Below are 23851 nucleotides of genomic sequence, written 5' to 3'. Positions count from 1 at the left end.
GAAGATTGACTACTATAATTCAGCTTTTATTCGTGGCTATGGAAGATTGACTACTATAATTCAGCTTTTACTCGTGGCTATAGAAGATTGACTATTATAATTCAGCTTTTACTCGTGGCTATAGAAGATTGACTACTATAATTCAGCTTTTACTCGTGGCTATAGAAGATTGACTATTATAATTCAGGTTTTACTCGTGGCTATAGAAGATTGACTATTATAATTCAGCTTTTACTCGTGGCTATAGAAGATTGACTATTATAATTCAGCTTTTACTCGTGGCTATAGAAGATTGACTACTATAATTCAGCTTTTACTCGTGGCTATAGAAGATTGACTATTATAATTCAGCTTTTACTCGTGGCTATAGAAGATTGACTATTATAATTCAGCTTTTACTCATGGCTATAGAAGATTGACTACTATAATTCAGCGTTTACTCGTGGCTATAGAAGATTGACTACTATAATTCAGCTTTTACTCGTGGCTATAGAAGATTGTCTACTATAATTCAGCGTTTACTCGTGGCGAAAGAAGATTGACTACTATAATTCAGCTTTTACTCGTGGCTATAGAAGATTGACGACTATAATTCAGCTTTTACTCGTGGCTAGAGATGATTGACTACGATAATTCAGCTTTTACTCGTGGCTATAGAAGATTGACTACTATAATTCAGCTTTTACTCGTGGCTATAGAAGATTGACTTATATAATTCAGCTTTTACTCGTGGCTATAGAAGATTGACTACTATAATTCAGCTTTTACTCGTGGCTATGGAAGATTGACTATTATAATTCAGCTTTTACTCGTGGCTATATAAGATTGACTACTATAATGCAGCTTTTACTCGTGGCTATATAAGATTCACTATTATAATTCAGCTTTTACTCGTGGCTATCGAAGATTGACTACTATAATTCAGCTTTTACTCGTGGCTATAGAAGATTGACTACTATAATTCAGCTTTTACTCGTGGCTATAGAAGATTGACTATTATAATTCAGCTTTTACTCGTGGCTATAGAAGATTGACTACTATAATTCAGCTTTTACTCGTGGCTATAGAAGATTGACTACTATAATTCAGCTTTTACTCGTGGCTATAGAAGATTGACTACTATAATTCAGCTTTTACTCATGGCTATAGAAGATTGACTATTATAATTCAGCTTTTACTCATGGCTATAGAAGATTGACTATTATAATTCAGCTTTTACTCATGGCAAAAGAAGATTGACTATTATAATTCAGCTTTTACTCGTGGCTATAGAAGATTGACTACTATAATTCAGCTTTTACTCGTAGCTATAGAAGATTGACTACTATAGTTCAGCTTTTACTCGTGGCTATAGAAGATTGACTACTATAATTCAGCTTTTACTCATGGCTATAGAAGATTGACTACTATAATTCAGCTTTTACTCGTGGCTACAGAAGATTGACGACTATAATTCAGCTTTTACTCGTGGCTATAGAAGATTGACTATTATAATTCAGCTTTTACTCGTGGCTATAGAAGATTGACTACTATAATTCAGCTTTTACTCGTGGCTATAGAAGATTGACTATTAGAATTCAGCTTTTACTCGTGGCTATAGAAGATTGACGACTATAATTCAGCTTTTACTCGTGGCTATAGAAGATTGACTATTATAATTCAGCTTTTACTCATGGCTATAGAAGATTGACTCTTATAATTCACGTTTTACTCGTGGCTATAGAAGATTGACTATTATAATTCAGCTTTTACTCATGGCTATAGAAGATTGACTATTATAATTCAGCTTTTACTCATGGCTATAGAAGATTGACTACTATAATTCAGCTTTTATTCGTGGCCACAGAAGATTGACTTCTATAATTCAGCTTTTACTCGTGGCTATAGAAGATTGACTATTATAATTCAGCTTTTACTTGTGGCCATAGAAGATTGACGACTATAATTCAGCTTTTACTCGTGGCTATGGAAGATTGACTTCTATAATTCAGCTTTTACTCATGGCTATAGAAGATTGACTACGATAATTCAGCTTTTACTCGTGGCTATAGAAGATTGACTATTATAATTCAGCTTTTACTCGTGGCTATAGAAGATTGACTACTATAATTCAGCTTTTACTCGTGGCGATAGAAGATTGACTACTATAATTCAGCTTTTACTCATGGCTATAGAAGATTGACTATTATAATTCAGCTTTTACTCATGGCTATAGAAGATTGACTATTATAATTCAGCTTTTACTCATGGCAAAAGAAGATTGACTATTATAATTCAGCTTTTACTCATGGCTATAGAATATTGACTATTATAATTCAGCTTTTACTCATGGCTATAGAAGATTGACTATTATAATTCAGCTTTTACTCCTGGCTATAGAAGATTGACTACTATAATTCAGCTTTTACTCGTGGCTATGGAAGATTGACTACTATAATTCAGCTTTTATTCGTGGCTATGGAAGATTGACTGCTATAATTCAGCTTTTACTCGTGGCTATAGAAGATTGACTATAATAATTCAGCTTTTACTCGTGGCTATCGAAGATTGACCTCTATAATTAAGCTTTTACTCGTGGCTATAGAAGATTGACTACGATAATTCAGCTTTTACTCGTGGCTATAGAAGATTGACTACGATAATTCAGCTTTTACTCGTGGCTATAGAAGATTGACTACCATAATTCAGCTTTTACTCATGGCCATAGAAGATTGACTACTATAATTCAGCTTTTACTCATGGCTATCGAAGATTGACCACTATAATTCAGCTTTTACTCATGGCTATAGAAGATTGACTACGATCATTCAGCTTTTACTCGTGGCTATAGAAGATTGACTATTATAATTCAGCTTTTACTCGTGGCTATAGAAGATTGACTTATAATTCAGCTTTAACTCATGGCTGTAGAAGATTGACTACTATAATTCAGCTTTTACTCGTGGCTATAGAAGATTGACGACTATAATTCAGCTTTTACTCGTGGCTATAGAAGATTGACTATTATAATTCAGCTTTTACTCGTGGCTATAGAAGATTGACTACTATAATTCAGCTTTTACTCGTGGCTATAGAGGATTGACTACTATAATTCAGCTTTTACTCGTGGCTATAGAAGATTGACTATTATAATTCAGCTTTTACTCGTGGCTATAGAAGATTGATTACTATAATTCAGCTTTTACTCGTGGCGATATAAGATTGACTATTATAATTCAGCTTTTACTCGTGGCTATAGAAGATTGACTACTATAATTCAGCTTTTACTCGTGGCTATAGAAGATTGACTGCTATAATTCAGCTTTTACTCGTGGCTATAGAAGATTGACTCCTATAATTCAGCTTTTACTCGTGGCTATAGAAGATTGACTATTATAATTCAGCTTTTACTCGTGGCTATAGAAGATCAACTACTATAATTCAGCTTTTACTCGTGGCTATAGAAGATTGACGATTATAATTCAGCTTTTACTCATGGCTATAGAAGATTGACTATTATAATTCAGCTTTTACAACGTGGCTATAGAAGATTGACTACTATAATTCAGCTTTTACTCGTGGCTATAGAAGATTGACTACTATAATTCAGCTTTTACTCGTGGCTATAGAAGATTGACTACTATAATTCAGCTTTTACTCGTGGCTATAGAAGATTGTCTACTATAATTCAGCGTTTACTCGTGGCGAAAGAAGATTGACTACTATAATTCAGCTTTTACTCGTGGCTATAGAAGATTGACTACTATAATTCAGCTTTTACTCGTGGCTAGAGATGATTGACTACTATAATTCAGCTTTTACTCGTGGCTATAGAAGATTGACTACTATAATTCAGCTTTTACTCGTGGCTATAGAAGATTGACTTATATAATTCAGCTTTTACTCGTGGCTATAGAAGATTGACTACTATAATTCAGCTTTTACTCGTGGCTATGGAAGATTGACTATTATAATTCAGCTTTTACTCGTGGCTATATAAGATTGACTACTATAATGCAGCTTTTACTCGTGGCTATAGAAGATTGACTACTATTATTCAGCTTTTACTCGTGGCTATAGAAGATTGACTATTATAATTCAGGTTTTACTCGTGGCTATAAAAGATTGACTACTATAATTCAGCTTTTACTCGTGGCTATATAAGATTGACTACTATAATTCAGCTTTTACTCCTGGCTATAGAAGATTGACTACTATAATTCAGCTTTTACTCATGGCTATAGAAGATTGACTACTATAATTCAGCTTTTACTCGTGGCTATAGAAGATTGACTACTATAATTCAGCTTTTACTCGTCGCTATAGAAGATTGACGATTATAATTCAGCTTTTACTCGTGGCTATAGAAGATTGACTACTATAATTCAGCTTTTACTCGTGGCTATAGAAGATTGACTACTATAATTCAGCTTTTACTCGTGGCTATAGAAGATTGACTACTATAATTCAGCTTTTACTCGTGGCTATAGAGATTGACGACTATAATTCAGCGTTTACTCGTGGCGAAAGAAGATTGACTACTATAATTCAGCTTTTACACATGGCTATAGAAGATTGACTACTATAATTCAGCTTTTACTCGTGGCTATAGATGATTGACTGCTATAATTCAGCTTTTACTCATGGCTATAGAAGATTGACTACTATAATTCAGCTTTTACTCATGGCTATGGAAGATTGACTATTATAATTCAGCTTTTACTCGTGGCTATAGAAGATTGACTACTATAATTCAGCTTTTACTCGTGGCTATAGAAGATTGACAACTATAATTCAGCTTTTACTCGTGGCTATAGAAGATTGACTATTATAATTCAGCTTTTACTCGTGGCTATAGAAGATTGACTATTATAATTCAGCTTTTACTCGTGGCTATAGAAGATTGACTACTATAATTCAGCTTTTACTCGTGGCTATAGAAGATTGACTATTATAATTCAGCTTTTACTCGTGGCTATAGAAGATTGACTATTATAATTCAGCTTTTACTCATGGCTATAGAAGATTGACTACTATAATTCAGCGTTTACTCGTGGCTATAGAAGATTGACTACTATAATTCAGCTTTTACTCGTGGCTATAGAAGATTGTCTACTATAATTCAGCGTTTACTCGTGGCGAAAGAAGATTGACTACTATAATTCAGCTTTTACTCGTGGCTATAGAAGATTGACTACTATAATTCAGCTTTTACTCGTGGCTAGAGATGATTGACTACGATAATTCAGCTTTTACTCGTGGCTATAGAAGATTGACTACTATAATTCAGCTTTTACTCGTGGCTATGGAAGATTGACTATTATAATTCAGCTTTTACTCGTGGCTATATAAGATTGACTACTATAATGCAGCTTTTACTCGTGGCTATATAAGATTCACTATTATAATTCAGCTTTTACTCGTGGCTATCGAAGATTGACTACTATAATTCAGCTTTTACTCGTGGCTATAGAAGATTGACTACTATAATTCAGCTTTTACTCGTGGCTATAGATGATTGACTATTATAATTCAGCTTTTACTCGTGGCTATAGAAGATTGACTACTATAATTCAGCTTTTACTCGTGGCTATAGAAGATTGACTATTATAATTCAGGTTTTACTCGTGGCTATAAAAGATTGACTACTATAATTCAGCTTTTACTCGTGGCTATATAAGATTGACTACTATAATTCAGCTTTTACTCCTGGCTATAGAAGATTGACTACTATAATTCAGCTTTTACTCTTGGCTATAGAAGATTGACTACTATAATTCAGCTTTTACTCGTGGCTATAGAAGATTGACTACTATAATTCAGCTTTTACTCGTCGCAATAGAAGATTGATGATTATAATTCAGCTTTTACTCGTGGCTATAGAAGATTGACTACTATAATTCAGCTTTTACTCGTGGCTATAGAAGATTGACTACTATAATTCAGCTTTTACTCGTGGCTATAGAAGATTGACTCCTATAATTCAGCTTTTACTTGTGGCTATAGAGATTGACGACTATAATTCAGCGTTTACTCGTGGCGAAAGAAGATTGACTACTATAATTCAGCTTTTACTCATGGCTATAGAAGATTGACTACTATAATTCAGCTTTTACTCGTGGCTATTGATGATTGACTGCTATAATTCAGCTTTTACTCGTGGCTATAGAAGATTGACTACTATAATTCAGCTTTTACTCATGGCTATGGAAGATTGACTATTATAATTCAGCTTTTACTCGTGGCTATATAATATTGACGACTATAATGCAGCTTTTACTCGTGGCTATATAAGATTGACTATTATAATTCAGCTTTTACTCGTGGCTATAGAAGATTGACTACTATAATTCAGCTTTTACTCATGGCTATAGAAGATTAACTACTATAATTCAGCTTTTACTCGTGGCTATAGAAGATTGACTATTATAATTCAGCTTTTACTCGTGGCTATAGAAGATTGACTACTATAATTCAGCTTTTACTCGTGGCTATAGAAGATTGACTATTATAATTCAGGTTTTACTCGTGGCTATAGAAGATTGACTATTATAATTCAGCTTTTACTCGTGGCTATAGAAGATTGACTATTATAATTCAGCTTTTACTCGTGGCTATAGAAGATTGACTACTATAATTCAACTTTTACTCGTGGCTATAGAAGATTGACTATTATAATTCAGCTTTTACTCGTGGCTATAGAAGATTGACTATTATAATTCAGCTTTTACTCATGGCTATAGAAGATTGACTACTATAATTCAGCGTTTACTCGTGGCTATAGAAGATTGACTACTATAATTCAGCTTTTACTCGTGGCTATAGAAGATTGACTATTATACTTCAGCTTTTACTCGTGGCTATAGAAGATTGACTCCTATAATTCAGCTTTTACTCGTGGCTATGGAAGATTGACTATTATAATTCAGCTTTTACTCGTGGCTATAGAAGATTGACTATTATAATTCAGCTTTTACTCGTGGCTCTATAAGATTGACTACTATAATTCAGCTTTTACTCGTGGCTATGGAAGATTGACTATTATAATTCAGCTTTTACTCGTGGCTATGGAAGATTGACTTCTATAATTCAGCTTTTACTCGTGGCTATAGAAGATTGACTACTATAATTCAGCTTTTACTCGTGGCTATAGAAGATTGACTTATAATTCAGCTTTTACTCATGGCTGGAGAAGATGGACTATTATAATTCAGCTTTTACTCGTGGCTATAGAAGATTGACTATTATAATTCAGCTTTTACTCGTGGCTATAGAAGATTGACTATTATAATTCAGCTTTTACTCATGGCTATAGAAGATTGACTATTATATTTCAGCTTTTACTCGTGGCTATAGAAGATTGACTACTATAATTCAGCTTTTACTCGTGGCTATAGAAGATTGACTATTATAATTCAGCTTTTACTCATGGCTATACAAGATTGACTACTATAATTCAGCTTTTATTCGTGGCTATGGAAGATTGACTTCTATAATTCAGCTTTTACTCGTGGCTATAGAAGATTGACTATTACAATTCAGCTTTTACTTGTGGCCATAGAAGATTGACGACTATAATTCAGCTTTTACTCGTGGCTATGGAAGATTGACTTCTATAATTCAGCTTTTACTCATGGCTATAGAAAATTGACTTCGATAATTCAGCTTTTACTCGTGGCTATAGAAGATTGACTATTATAATTCAGCTTTTACTCGTGGCTATAGAAGATTGACTCCTATAATTCAGCTTTTACTCGTGGCTATAGAAGATTGACTACTATAATTCAGCTTTTACTCATGGCTATAGAAGATTGACTATTATAATTCAGCTTTTACTCATGGCTATAGAAGATTGACTATTATAATTCAGCTTTTACTCATGGCAAAAGAAGATTGATTATTATAATTCAGCTTTTACTCATGGCTATAGAATATTGACTATTATAATTCAGCTTTTACTCATGGCTATAGAAGATTGACTATTATAATTCAGCTTTTACTCGTGGCTATAGAAGATTGACTACTATAATTCAGCTTTTACTCGTGGCTATGGAAGATTGGCTACTATAATTCAGCTTTTATTCGTGGCTATGGAAGATTGACTACTATAATTCAGCTTTTACTCGTGGCTATAGAAGATTGACTATAATAATTCAGCTTTTACCCGTGGCTATCGAAGATTGACCACTATAATTCAGCTTTTACTCGTGGCTATAGAAGATTGACTACGATAATTCAGCTTTTACTCGTGGCCACAGAAGATTGACTACTATAATTCAGCTTTTACTCATGGCTATCGAAGATTGACTACGATAATTCAGCTTTTACTCGTGGCCACAGAAGATTGACTACTATAATTCAGCTTTTACTCGTGGCTATAGAAGATTGACCACTATAATTCAGCTTTTACTCGTGGCTATAGAAGATTGACTACGATAATTCAGCTTTTACTCGTGGCTATAGAAGATTGACTACCATAATTCAGCTTTTACTCATGGCCATAAAAGATTGACTACTATAATTCAGCTTTAACTCGTGGCTATCGAAGATTGACCACTATAATTCAGCTTTTACTCGTGGCTATAGAAGATTGACTATGATAATTCAGCTTTTACTCGTGGCTATAGAAGATTGACTATTATAATTCAGCTTTTACTCGTGGCTATAGAAGATTGACTTCTATAATTCAGCTTTTACTCGTGGCTATAGAAGATTGACTACTATAATTCAGCTTTTACTCGTGGCTATAGAAGATTGACTATTATAATTCAGCTTTTACTCATGGCTAGAGAAGATGGACTATTATAATTCAGCTTTTACTCGTGGCTATAGAAGATTGACTATTATAATTCAGCTTTTACTCGTGGCTATAGAAGATTGACTATTATAATTCAGCTTTTACTCATGGCTATAGAAGATTGACTATTATATTTCAGCTTTTACTCGTGGCTATAGAAGATTGACTACTATAATTCAGCTTTTACTCGTGGCTATAGAAGATTGACTTATAATTCAGCTTTTACTCATGGCTATACAAGATTGACTACTATAATTCAGCTTTTATTCGTGGCTATGGAAGATTGACTTCTATAATTCAGCTTTTACTCGTGGCTATAGAAGATTGACTATTACAATTCAGCTTTTACTTGTGGCCATAGAAGATTGACGACTATAATTCAGCTTTTACTCGTGGCTATGGAAGATTGACTTCTATAATTCAGCTTTTACTCATGGCTATAGAAGATTGACTACGATAATTCAGCTTTTACTCGTGGCTATAGAAGATTGACTATTATAATTCAGCTTTTACTCGTGGCTATAGAAGATTGACTACTATAATTCAGCTTTTACTCGTGGCTATAGAAGATTGACTACTATAATTCAGCTTTTACTCATGGCTATAGAAGATTGACTATAATAATTCAGCTTTTACTCATGGCTATAGAAGATTGACTATTATAATTCAGCTTTTACTCATGGCAAAAGAAGATTGATTATTATAATTCAGCTTTTACTCATGGCTATAGAATATTGACTATTATAATTCAGCTTTTACTCATGGCTATAGAAGATTGACTATTATAATTCAGCTTTTACTCGTGGCTATAGAAGATTGACTACTATAATTCAGCTTTTACTCGTGGCTATGGAAGATTGACTACTATAATTCAGCTTTTATTCGTGGCTATGGAAGATTGACTACTATAATTCAGCTTTTACTCGTGGCTATAGAAGATTGACTATAATAATTCAGCTTTTACCCGTGGCTATCGAAGATTGACCACTATAATTCAGCTTTTACTCGTGGCTATAGAAGATTGACTACGATAATTCAGCTTTTACTCGTGGCCACAGAAGATTGACTACTATAATTCAGCTTTTACTCATGGCTATCGAAGATTGACTACGATAATTCAGCTTTTACTCGTGGCCACAGAAGATTGACTACTATAATTCAGCTTTTACTTGTGGCTATAGAAGATTGACCACTATAATTCAGCTTTTACTCGTGGCTATAGAAGATTGACTACGATAATTCAGCTTTTACTCGTGGCTATAGAAGATTGACTACCATAATTCAGCTTTTACTCATGGCCATAGAAGATTGACTACTATAATTCAGCTTTTACTCGTGGCTATCGAAGATTGACCACTATAATTCAGCTTTTACTCGTGGCTATAGAAGATTGACTATGATAATTCAGCTTTTACTCGTGGCTATAGAAGATTGACTATTATAATTCAGCTTTTACTCGTGGCTATAGAAGATTGACTATTATAATTCAGCTTTTACTCATGGCTGTAGAAGATTGACTACTATAATTCAGCTTTTACTCGTGGCTATAGAAGATTGACGACTATAATTCAGCTTTTACTCATGGCTATAGAAGATTGACTATTATAATTCAGCTTTTACTCGTGGCTATAAAAGATTGACTATTATAATTCAGCTTTTACTCATGGCTATAGAAGATTGACTTCTATAATTCAGCTTTTACTCGTGGCTATAGAAGATTGACTACTATAATTCAGCTTTTACTCGTGGCTATAGAAGATTGACTATTATAATTCAGCTTTTACTCGTGGCTATAGAAGATTGATTACTATAATTCAGCTTTTACTCGTGGCGATATAAGATTGACTATTATAATTCAGCTTTTACTCGTGGCTATAGAAGATTGACTACTATATTTCAGCTTTTACTCGTGGCTATAGAAGATTGACTGCTATAATTCAGCTTTTACTCGTGGCTATAGAAGATTGACTCCTATAATTCAGCTTTTACTCGTGGCTATAGAAGATTGACTATTATAATTCAGCTTTTACTCGTGGCTATAGAAGATTGACTACTATAATTCAGCTTTTACTCGTGGCTATAGAAGATTGACTACTATAATTCAGCTTTTACTCATGGCTATAGAAGATTGACTATTATAATTCAGCTTTTACAACGTGGCTATAGAAGATTGACGACTATAATTCAGCTTTTACTCATGGCTATAGAAGATTGACTCCTATAATTCAGCTTTTACTCGTGGCTATAGAAGATTGTCTACTATAATTCAGCGTTTACTCGTGGCGAAAGAAGATTGACTACTATAATTCAGCTTTTACTCGTGGCTATAGAAGATTGACTCCTATAATTCAGCTTTTACTCGTGGCTAGAGATGATTGACTACTATAATTCAGCTTTTACTCGTGGCTATAGAAGATTGACTACTATAATTCAGCTTTTACTCGTGGCTATAGAAGATTGACTTATATAATTCAGCTTTTACTCGTGGCTATAGAAGATTGACTACTATAATTCAGCTTTTACTCGTGGCTATGGAAGATTGACTATTATAATTCAGCTTTTACTCGTGGCTATATAAGATTGACTACTATAATGCAGCTTTTACTCGTGGCTATAAAAGATTGACTACTATAATTCAGCTTTTACTCGTGGCTATATAAGATTGACTACTATAATTCAGCTTTTACTCTTGGCTATAGAAGATTGACTACTATAATTCAGCTTTTACTCGTGGCTATAGAAGATTGACTATTATAATTCAGGTTTTACTCGTGGCTATAGAAGATTGACTATTATAATTCAGCTTTTACTCGTGGCTATAGAAGATTGACTATTATAATTCAGCTTTTACTCATGGCTATAGAAGATTGACTACTATAATTCAGCGTTTACTCGTGGCTATAGAAGATTGACTACTATAATTCAGCTTTTACTCCTGGCTATAGAAGATTGACTATTATACTTCAGCTTTTACTCGTGGCTATAGAAGATTGACTACTATAATTCAGCTTTTACTCGTGGCTATGGAAGATTGACTATTATAATTCAGCTTTTACTCGTGGCTATAGAAGATTGACTATTATACTTCAGCTTTTACTCGTGGCTCTATAAGATTGACTACTATAATTCAGCTTTTACTCGTGGCTATAGAAGATTGACTATTATAATTCAGCTTTTACCGGTGGCTATGGAAGATTGACTATTATAATTCAGCTTTTACTCGTGGCTATATAAGATTGACTACTATAATTCAGCTTTTACTCGTGGCTATAGAAGATTGACTATTATAATTCAGCTTTTACTCGTGGCTATAGAAGATTGACTTCTATAATTCAGCTTTTACTCTTGGCTATAGAAGATTGACTATCATAATTCAGCTTTTACTCGTGGCTATAGAAGATTGACTACTATAATTCAGCTTTTACTCGTGGCTATAGAAGATTGATTATTATAATTCAGCTTTTACTCATGGCTAGAGAAGATGGACTATTATAATTCAGCTTTTACTCGTGGCTAAAGAAGATTGACTATTATAATTCAGCTTTTACTCGTGGCTATAGAAGATTGACTATTATAATTCAGCTTTTACTCATGGCTATAGAAGATTGACTATTATATTTCAGCTTTTACTCGTGGCTATAGAAGATTGACTTCTATAATTCAGCTTTTACTCGTGGCTATAGAAGATTGACTATTATAATTCAGCTTTTACTCATGGCTATAGAAGATTGACTACTATAATTCAGCTTTTATTCGTGGCTATGGAAGATTGACTTCTATAATTCAGCTTTTACTCGTGGCTATAGAAGATTGACTATTATAATTCAGCTTTTACTTGTGGCCATAGAAGATTGACGACTATAATTCAGCTTTTACTCGTGGCTATGGAAGATTGACTTCTATAATTCAGCTTTTACTCATGGCTATAGAAGATTGACTACGATAATTCAGCTTTTACTCGTGGCTATAGAAGTTGACTATTATAATTCAGCTTTTACTCGTGGCTATAGAAGATTGACTACTATAATTCAGCTTTTACTCGTGGCTATAGAAGATTGACTACTATAATTCAGCTTTTACTCATGGCTATAGAAGATTGACTATTATAATTCAGCTTTTACTCATGGCTATAGAAGATTGACTATTATAATTCAGCTTTTACTCATGGCAAAAGAAGATTGACTATTATAATTCAGCTTTTACTCATGGCTATAGAAGATTGACTACTATAATTCAGCTTTTACTCATGGCTATGGAAGATTGACTATTATAATTCAGCTTTTACTCGTGGCTATATAAGATTGACTACTATAATGCAGCTTTTACTCGTGGCTATATAAGATTGACTATTATAATTCAGCTTTTACTCGTGGCTATAGAAGATTGACTACTATAATTCAGCTTTTACTCCTGGCTCTAGAAGATTGACTACTATAATTCAGCTTTTACTCGTGGCTATAGAAGATTGACTATTATAATTCAGCTTTTACTCATGGCTATAGAAGATTGACTACTATAATTCAGCTTTTACTCGTGGCTATAGAAGATTGACTATTATAATTCAGGTTTTACTCGTGGCTATAGAAGATTGACTATTATAATTCAGCTTTTACTCGTGGCTATAGAAGATTGACTACTATAATTCAGCTTTTACTCGTGGCTATAGAAGATTGACTACTATAATTCAGCTTTTACTCGTGGCTATGGAAGATTGACTTTTATAATTCAGCTTTTACTCGTGGCTATAGAAGATTGACTATTATAATTCAGCTTTTACTCGTGGCTATATAAGATTGACTACTATAATTCAGCTTTTACTCATGGCTATGGAAGATTGACTACTATAATTCAGCTTTTACTCGTGGCTATAGAAGATTGACTATAATAATTCAGCTTTTACCCGTGGCTATCGAAGATTGACCACTATAATTCAGCTTTTACTCGTGGCTATAGAAGATTGACTACGATAATTCAGCTTTTACTCGTGGCCACAGAAGATTGACTACTATAATTCAGCTTTTACTCATGGCTATCGAAGATTGACTATGATAATTCAGCTTTTACTCGTGGCCACAGAAGATTGACTACTATAATTCAGCTTTTACTCGTGGCTATAGAAGATTGACCACTATAATTCAGCTTTTACTCGTGGCTATAGAAGATTGACTATTATATTTCAGCTTTTACTCGTGGCTATAGAAGATTGACTACTATAATTCAGCTTTTACTCGTGGCTATAGAAGATTGACTATTATAATTCAGCTTTTACTCATGGCTAGAGAAGATTGACTATTATAATTCAGCTTTTACTCGTGGCTATAGAAGATTGACTACTATAATTCAGCTTTTACTCGTGGCTATAGAAGATTGACTATTATAATTCAGCTTTTACTCGTGGCTATGGAAGATTGACTATTATAATTCAGCTTTTACTCGTGGCTATATAAGATTGACTACTATAATTCAGCTTTTACTCGTGGCTGTAGAAGATTGACTACTATAATTCAGCTTTTACTCGTGGCTATAGAAGATTGACTATCATAATTCAGCTTTTACTCGTGGCTATAGAAGATTGACTACTATAATTCAGCTTTTACTCGTGGCTATATAAGATTGACTACTATAATTCAGCTTTTACTCATGGCTATAGAAGATTGACTATTATAATTCAGCTTTTACTCATGGTTATAGAAGATTGACTATTATAATTCAGCTTTTACTCGTGGCTATATAAGATTGACGACTATAATTCAGCTTTTACTCATGGCTATAGAAGATTGACTATTATAATTCAGCTTTTACTCATGGTTATAGAAGATTGACTATTATAATTCAGCTTTTACTCGTGGCTATATAAGATTGACTACTATAATTCAGCTTTTACTCGTGGCTATGGAAGATTGACTACTATAATTCAGCTTTTACTCGTGGCTATAGAAGATTGACTATAATAATTCAGCTTTTACCCGTGGCTATCGAAGATTGACCACTATAATTCAGCTTTTACTCGTGGCTATAGAAGATTGACTACGATAATTCAGCTTTTACTCGTGGCCACAGAAGATTGACTACTATAATTCAGCTTTTACTCATGGCTATCGAAGATTGACTATGATAATTCAGCTTTTACTCGTGGCCACAGAAGATTGACTACTATAATTCAGCTTTTACTCGTGGCTATAGAAGATTGACCACTATAATTCAGCTTTTACTCGTGGCTATAGAAGATTGACTATTATATTTCAGCTTTTACTCGTGGCTATAGAAGATTGACTACTATAATTCAGCTTTTACTCGTGGCTATAGAAGATTGACTATTATAATTCAGCTTTTACTCATGGCTAGAGAAGATGGACTATTATAATTCAGCTTTTACTCGTGGCTATAGAAGATTGACTACTATAATTCAGCTTTTACTCGTGGCTATAGAAGATTGACTATTATAATTCAGCTTTTACTCGTGGCTATGGAAGATTGACTATTATAATTCAGCTTTTACTCGTGGCTATATAAGATTGACTACTATAATTCAGCTTTTACTCGTGGCTGTAGAAGATTGACTACTATAATTCAGCTTTTACTCGTGGCTATAGAAGATTGACTATCATAATTCAGCTTTTACTCGTGGCTATAGAAGATTGACTACTATAATTCAGCTTTTACTCGTGGCTATATAAGATTGACTACTATAATTCAGCTTTTACTCATGGCTATAGAAGATTGACTATTATAATTCAGCTTTTACTCATGGTTATAGAAGATTGACTAGTATAATTCAGCTTTTACTCGTGGCTAAAGAAGATTGACTATTATAATTCAGCTTTTACTCGTGGCTATAGAAGATTGACTATTATAATTCAGCTGTGACTCGTGGCTATAGAAGATTGACTATGAAAATTCAGCTTTTACTCGTGGCTGTAGAAGATTGACTACTATAATTCAGCTTTTACTCGTGGCTATAGAAGATTGACTACTATAATTCAGCTTTTACTCGTGACTATAGAAGATTGACTATTATAATTCAGCTTTTACTCGTAGCTATATAAGATTGACTATTATAATTCAGCTTTTACTCGTGGCTATAGAAGATTGACTACTATAATTCAGCTTTTACTCGTGGCTATAGAAGATTGACTATTATAATTCAGCTTTTACTCGTGGCTATAGAAGATTGACTACTATAATTCAGCTTTTACTCGTGGCTATAGAAGATTGACTCTTATAATTCAGCTTTTACTCGTGGCTATAGAAGATTGACTCTTATAATTCAGCTTTTACTCGTGGCTTTAGAAGATTGACTATTATAATTCAGCTCAGCTTTTAATTACGAAATGGGCCCAGCCCGGCCGATGCGGCCTCGACTGGCCTCGCCACCTCGCCTATAACCTTCCCGGGGCCCGTCCCGACATTTATGTTTTAGAGGTTTCCTCCTATCTTTCACTGTTCATGAGATTAGTGCGTGCAGACAAACAAACAAACAAAAACTTTCTTTTATATATTATATATATAGTTACGGATCTCTACGTCGGCCTTTTTCTCCTTAAGAAGGGGGGATTAATCCCCTTGTTTATGACTGACCGACGTGAGTCCTGAAGTTGCTCGGCTCCCTCCGGAGAGGCAGGTGAGCAACCCCGTTCGCGACCGCGGACAAGATGTTAATTGCCGAGCGGATTAGCAGCCGCGGCACGAACCATTAGCAAGTAACTGACCCGATTCTTAACGATGGCCAAATCGTGCCACCGGTATCCAATGGGGAAATCACTAAAACGAAACGGATGTAAAGGAAAGAAAGGCAAGGTAGGAAGAACAAATATAATTTATTACTAACTATTATGTACACAATCAAAGGAACCAAGGAGAAGGAAAGATACGAAAATAAAGACAGAAAGATGGAAGGATCAGAAGACACAGTGCAATTATTAACTTATCTAAACAGGCTTAACTTATTCCCAGGGACAAGACACACAAAACAAACTCACGTACACAAAAGGATGGAATGGCAGAAATGGGTGGAGGGATTAGAAGGTTCAGGTCCGTGCAAACGGCAGGGCTGGAGGTGACAGCTCCGACTCCTCGCACTCTGGTTTACAGAACGGGCGACAGTGAGATCCGAAGACCGCGGCACGTCGAGGTTCGCGTGCCCGCACTAGTTGGTCTTCAGGGTGCTGGTTGGTATCGCGAGCAGGGCGTGCCGATTCTCATTCGCTTTCCTCTCCAGAGCTCACTCTCTCCTCCTCAACTGAACTCTTACGCACTTCCACTCTGCTGCTCCTCCTCCACTGAACTCAACTCGCTCCCGGTGGACTGCCGTTCCTCCACTGAGCTCTGAACTCAACCTCCGGTGGACTCTTACGCACTTCTCTCGGTGGGGGCTGATGCAATGGGTTTTATAACCCCACCCTCTTGAGCCATACCCACTCATCCTTGGTTGGTCGGCAAGGGCTCTCCTGGCTCCACCCTCTGATGACGAGGGGCGGGCCACGCCTTTCTTCTCTGAGCTGTTGCACATGGTGAATGGCGGCAAATGCAGTTGGCAATGGGGGTTTTTGGGAATGAAAGGGAATCTATCTTATTTCAATTCGGTGCAATGCAGAGTCATTTAGTGGGAAACACAGCCTTAAACTAATACACATAATAAGGAAATAACTATTTAGAAGGGTATATGATGGCCTACGTGCTTGCGATGGAGTAACTAAGAGGACGACCTTTGACCTTTACACACAACGGAGGTATTTACAAGAATTACTTACATTACTCAGGGTGATCTTTACAAACATTACACAGGATTCTCAAATCCGCAACAATATATATATAGATAGAGAGATGGATAGATAGATAGATATATATTTCTATACAGAGGCGAGACTCATGGAAGAACAAGAACACTGAAAGGATCAGGAAGCAATATAACAAAAGGAACAGTAGGGAGAGGGGAAGGGAGGAAACACCAATAGCAGGGTTGATGGGCAAAGTAGAGGGAGACTTGGACATATAATGGGTGTGGGGGGGATGTCGATGAAGAGCAAGAGAGTATGTGTGGGGTGGACAAGATGGATACAGAAGGAACCTCGGCATGAAAAACTGGAAATTTGGAAGGAGGTGTGTTGGGGAGGGGGTGTGGGGGGGGGGGCGAGTGTAAGTTAATGAGGTAGAAAAGATCGTGGTTTTGGTTGGGCAATAATCTGAGATGATGGTGAACAGCTGTCTTGAAGACTTGAATGAGATTGAAGATGTGTAAGTTGATTCCACAGGTGAGGAAGGGGAAAAAAAGAATGAATGAGTGAAACTGAGCAATGATCCTGGATTTTGGGATCTTCACGAGAAGGCGGTTGATGGTGGACCTTGTGTACCCTGAAAAATCTGGGGAAGTGGGGGGGTGGGGGAAAAAAGCACAAAACACAGAGAGCAGAGGGTGTAAGACCAGAAAGGAGGTGGTAGAGGAGAGAGAGACCACCGACCTGTCTGTAATGGGAAATTGATAGGCCTGTAGACTCAGCTTCATCGTGGGAGATTGCAATAATCTTGAAGTCCTTGGTTTCCAGGCTGTGAAGGTGAGCAAGGTGTGAGGCAGGGGCACCAGCTGAGTGGGGAGAGCGGTACTCCATCAAGCTACTGGTGAAGGCCCTGTGGGAGTTCAGGTGCGCCAAGAAAGGACATTGTATGATGCGGGATGCCCAGTTTGCAATTGGCTTTGGAGGCCAACATGGCTGATCTTGTATTTGGACTCGCCAGCACTTCCTACAACAGAAGTGTCGATATCCCGGTGCTTCATGTGTCCAAATTGCACAGGGGTATCTTTTTCTGCCCAACACGTGGAGTACAATACAATTTCCATTAAGTTATCATTGGCAGCAAATAATTTGCTATTTGGGATTACCTGGATGGCATTGTTCATTGATTAACTTCCAGAAAGTTAATCAATTAACAATACCATTACTATTCACCTGTGGGGATTCCTGATGCACCCACATCTCCTATTGTGAATACTTTAGAGGTGTACTGCATTGTTCCCGAACTCTCACTTCTGGTTCACGTCCATTCCATACCTGCAACATCTGATGAACACTCCTCACATGGTGACTTTCCAGTATTCCTACTCACACATCCTTCCCTTGTAGGGAATGTCCATTGTCCATGTGACCACATTGGTATCACATGTCATTGTTGAGACGGTTTGTAAAAGAGTGAGCGGTGATATTTAGCCGCCCGCACGCCCTGCCCTTCGGCCCGTACCATCCAGGCATGTGTCGCTGCCATCCGACAAGCGAGGGCATGCTCCCTCAGCCAGCACGAGTGAACCTGCCATTATATTGCTGAGTTTTGGTCAACTCACCACCAAAACTTCCTCCCTCATTCTTTCTCGCTTTGTCATTAAGCTCTTGTTTTTCCGCATCTCTTGTATTTATGTTTTTCCGGAACTCGCCGAGACCACAGACTAACCGATCGTCTAACGTGGTGTCGAGTCTGTGAATGGTACGCCAAAGAGGCATAAAAGAACAGTTTGTCATGAGAATCCATAATTTCAAAAATTGCAAGAAATTTTTAAAACGAAGAAAACAAATGCAGATCCAAATTGGGGTTTTGCCAAATAAAATAATCCAGGCTATTGGATGATGTCCATCGTTTCAACCGAAGACTTGGCCTTCTACAAAAGTGTCGTCTCTGATGAAGACCACTTTGTGGCCGAAGGGCTTCACATTCTGATCCTTTATGATTTTTCTTGTTCTGATAACTTTTGTCCTTTTTGCTTTTGCTCTCTGCCCTGCATTTCTAACAAGGAAGATATCATTAAAGAGGTGCAAGCACTACAAGTAAACTGCTCTGTTTCCATTCATGATGATTATAAAAAGTTTATTCCGAAAGGAGACTTGTTAATACCTGTCATCACAAAGTGATCGCCAAGGGTGACTCTCCCCCGGCCTGCACTCACGATCCAATGATGGCATTTTTTGGGGTTACCCATATGACCTTGACCTTCAATATTTAGGGATAGAGGGTCAATTAAGAAAATATGTCCCCATATACAATCTATTCATAAAACTCAACATCATGAAAGTTTGAGGAGAATTATTAAAGTTGTTATCAAAAAGGTGTTTTTTGTGAATTAGGTCACATTTCCAAAAAGTAGGTGAAGGACACTAATCAAATATCAGATGCACAACTTCAGTGCAGGTACGCTGTTGCGTTGGACGGTCAAGTGGTCTTTGGGATTCTACATTGATAAAATTGAGCAATGACAAAAAAACGTGTTTTCTCTTTTCTTTTTAGACCGCCATTTGACCGTGACCTTTAAACCCGGGGCTAGGGGAGGTATGATGTAAACTAAGCATAAATGTGCCGTACTCTGGGGCCTGGGATCTCGGAGTGAATTTTTGTTTTGATCGGACGAGCAACAGTCGAGTTCTGATGAAAATGTTAAATTGTCTATAATTAGGTCAAGGTCAAAAATTATGTCAATCCCGCAAACTTTTTATTCCGATTATTGATACAAACTTTAATTCCAAAGGTCCCAAGCTGATCCGAGATACAGCTCGGACAGTGGCAGAAAAAATGGAGAAAATCCTCAATGTTGGTTTAGTATTCCTTTGGTGTGTAAGAAACTCTGAGGTACCATTAAAAACTGGGGGCACTAATTGTAGAAACAGTCCGACACTGCTGGTTGAGAGTTGTCTCTTTTCCTTTTGAAGAACTTCCTGTCTTCCTTTTCTTACATCTTCGCCTGCAAATCCCTCCATCTTTCCAGAATTTTCACCTTAATCTTCCACTTTGCCTCTTAGGAAAACGTGGAAAAGCTGCCAAATGAGAAGCAATTTTCACGGAGAGTGGATTTCAGGGAGATGTGCGATTGTCTTCCATACAGGTAATGTAATGCAGGTTCCTCACCTCAAGCATATTAATTTATGGCATTTCTCTGGCCGTTTCCACTTTTACCTTAAGCCTCGATTTCACTCTCAAAAGTGAAACTTTATGCCTGCATTATGTCCTGTTTCCCCTTGTGCACAAAGACTTCCAAGAAAGATGGCCAAGGAGCTCTCTGTGCCTCTCGCATTTGTATCTCTATTGCATCTGGCGAACGAAAAGGTGTGTGTGGGTGAGGTAGGGGAACCTGGGGTCTGCCACCATGGCTCACAATATTTTGATATGTAGATATTTTGTGCCCTCAATAGGGTTGGGGGAGGTGAGTGGATTGGGTTTGGTTGGGTTGAAGATACAAACTGCATTTTGTGGAATGTTATGAATGTAAGTAATGTCGTTTTGATACAAGCCAAGGTGAGAGGACACCTTATAAGGATGATTGATGACCATATTGGTGTTTGCTTTCTGCCTTCTCTAGAACCTGAGGATTCATGGACAGGAAGATATGTGCAGTTGTATTGTGGAACAGGACACATCCATGTTGAACGTTGTCTGAATCTCTCCCCTTACCCAAATCTTGCAAGGTTTGAATTGATGAAGATAAAGGATAAATCACCTTGCTTGTCAGACAGCTTCTGTTGTGTCACTCTGATACTCCTGTAGCCTTGGTTTTAATATACGATACCATGAAGTATCGCCACATAATGGATCTGATGGATTGGCCGAGGATTGAAAGATGTACAATAGGGGCTTTTGGGTTTGGTGGAAATGTGATGCAACGACACCTTATGCGCTCAACCCCAAAGCTACAGGAAAATTGTTATTCTGTATTTTAAACTACCTTTTCACTAGTATATATATATATATATTCCAAGTTAAGTTCGGTTTAACATACAGTATTTGTGGTTTTTGTCTCGTGTCCATTTCTGTTCTTTTCTGTAACTTCCACCCTCTCGTATTCGTTGTTCATGAGTTTTTATTGAAGGTGACACTGCCTTTGTGCAGGTGGATACCTTTGTCCCTCATTTTTCACTTTGATCCTCATCTCTAATTTTTGATAACTTCATTACAGAAATTGTTTCTTTACGAAATTTTTATTTCTTAAAGAACCATATATATCTCTTATACATGTTGAAATTAAAGGCGATTTTGATTGATGTGAATCCTACCAAGGATGGGGCACTCGAGCTAAGCATTGTACTTACCTGAGACTATTATCACTTCGTATGAAATTGACAATGTAAGGCCTTCTCTCCCCTTGTGGCTCTCCCTATCCCCCTCTGTCTGCCTCCCTCCACCCTCTCCCTACATCCCTCTCCCTTCCTATGTCCCTCTCCCTTCTTCCGCCCCCCCCCCCCCCAATCCCCACCCGGTCCTCTCTTTCCCCCCTCAATATCTCTCCCTCTCTCCTCCCGTCCAACTGCCTCCCTCCGTCCCATCTCCTTCCCCCCCTCACCCTCACCCCCGTCTTCCTCCCTCCAAAACACTTAACCAGTCCCACTGGCCCACTGCTTTGTTTTTGCACACTATCTTATGGTTCACATTTCATGGATTTTATTTTGTACATATATTATATCGATGGCATCTAACCTAATAAACTTTGTACATATATCCATGGCATCTAACTAATGGACTTTGTACATATATCCATGGCAACTAACCTAAGCGAATGATGCTGAGTGCAATTGCAAATTGCTTCCATTTTATTAAAACAGTCTGTGCAAAGTTTCTCAAAACGACTACTTTCTCCATCTATAATAATAATTGTGTGTGTGTGTGTGTGTGTGTGTGTGTGTGTGTGTGTGTGTGTGTGTGTGTGTGTGTGTGTGTGTGTGTGTGTGTGTGTGTGTGTGTCTTTCATAACTCCTTAACCATGAAATCTAGCGGCCTGAAACTTAGCATGCGCACTAAAGGAACTCCAAGGGAGTGCATGAATGAAAATTGTGTGTTTGGGAAAATTTGAACACACCTTTTGAAGAGAATTAACAGGCTTATTACATTTTAAAATCGGGCATAAGCTTGGTCAGCCCGTGTTCACCTCACAGGGGTCTTAATCCGCCATTTTTGTTTTGGGCATAATCAAAAATGCCTTGCCTTGGAGCACACAACGGTTTCTGTATGATAGAACTTCAAACCAATGTCGCTGTATACATCACTAACCGCTTGCCAAACCAGTTGTTCCTTATCAACCGATGTTTGTAAGCCATGGCGATACAGTCGATAGTGGTGGTAATTGCCTTTTTGTCTTTTTTGAAAAGAAACTTACATGACATTCAAGACAATGTTAAGGTGATAAAGTAAACAAATTTAACCTTAAAACATATCACAGAAACGACAGCAAAATGAAGTGTAATGCGCTGGTGAAGGTTTACACTGATTGCCTGATTTGAGGTGTACAGAGCGAGCGAGTAGAGGATGCACACAGCGAGTGAGTAGAGTGACAGAATGCGGAAATTTGAAATGAGTGGAAGAAGGAAAATGAAAGACAGAAATGGAGGCACACCATTCATGCCAGATGTGCACACCTTCATGAGAGTAGAGAATTAGAAAAGACAAGTCAGGAGACAACGATGGTTCACGAGCGAGCGGTATTCAATGACGAAGGATGGACTATAACCGAAACAGGCCCGGACAGGCCAGGCCTGGAAATGTCAAAATGAAGGTTACTGACCTTGAGATGAGATACAAAATAATGTATAATCAGTTATGAGGTTAGTTAGCTACACAATACCGAAAATTCGGTTCAATTCCGACAACTTTGAAAATTTGACCTTTGTGACCTTCAAAGGTCGAAGATTCTGAAATTTGTTGGAAAGCTTGTATTTCATGATGTATGTGATAATATATGATCATGTACATTTTACCCTATCAGGAAGCGAACAATGTAATAAAACCATCAAAAATCGACTTTTCTAAATTTCGTGACCTTGTGACCTTGAGGCGAAAATGAAAAATCGAGCTCCGTGGGGCTAGACACATGACATTGGCCTAACCAAATACCGAAACCCCTGTCAGATTCCACCAACTCCCTCGGAGAAGATGTAGTTTGAACTCGATTACCCCCTAAAAAGACATCTTTTTCAGGCGTCGCTCCGCCCACAATGGGCGCAATACGCCCACTCGAGGCAGGACACAACTAGATCATGATATCAACCTCCCACCCAAGTTTCATCAAGATCGGATGATATCATCGAGTAGTTATGCTGCGGACAGACAGAC

General features: G+C 36.9%; 1 protein-coding gene across 1 annotated transcript in view; it reads left to right on the top strand.

Moving 5' to 3' along the window:
• NCAPH (non-SMC condensin I complex subunit H) overlaps window positions 1-22360 on the top strand; it is a 204855-nt gene extending 182495 nt beyond the window's left edge. Inside the window, exons 16-18 of the mRNA XM_068111352.2 lie at window positions 20554-20636; window positions 20782-20857; window positions 21111-22360. Coding sequence (XP_067967453.2) covers window positions 20554-20636; window positions 20782-20857; window positions 21111-21188 — 237 coding nt within the window. The 3' untranslated portion in view covers window positions 21189-22360. The remainder of the gene's footprint in view (window positions 1-20553; window positions 20637-20781; window positions 20858-21110) is intronic.
• Window positions 22361-23851: the final 1491 nt, after the last annotated feature.

This window comes from Myxine glutinosa, chromosome 3 (genome assembly GCF_964187855.1).
Source record: "Myxine glutinosa chromosome 3, kmMyxGlut1.1, whole genome shotgun sequence".
Lineage (NCBI taxonomy): Eukaryota > Metazoa > Chordata > Myxini > Myxiniformes > Myxinidae > Myxine > Myxine glutinosa.
The sequence above is the reverse complement of the archived record's forward strand: the minus strand, read 5'-3'. Positions and strand labels throughout refer to the sequence as shown.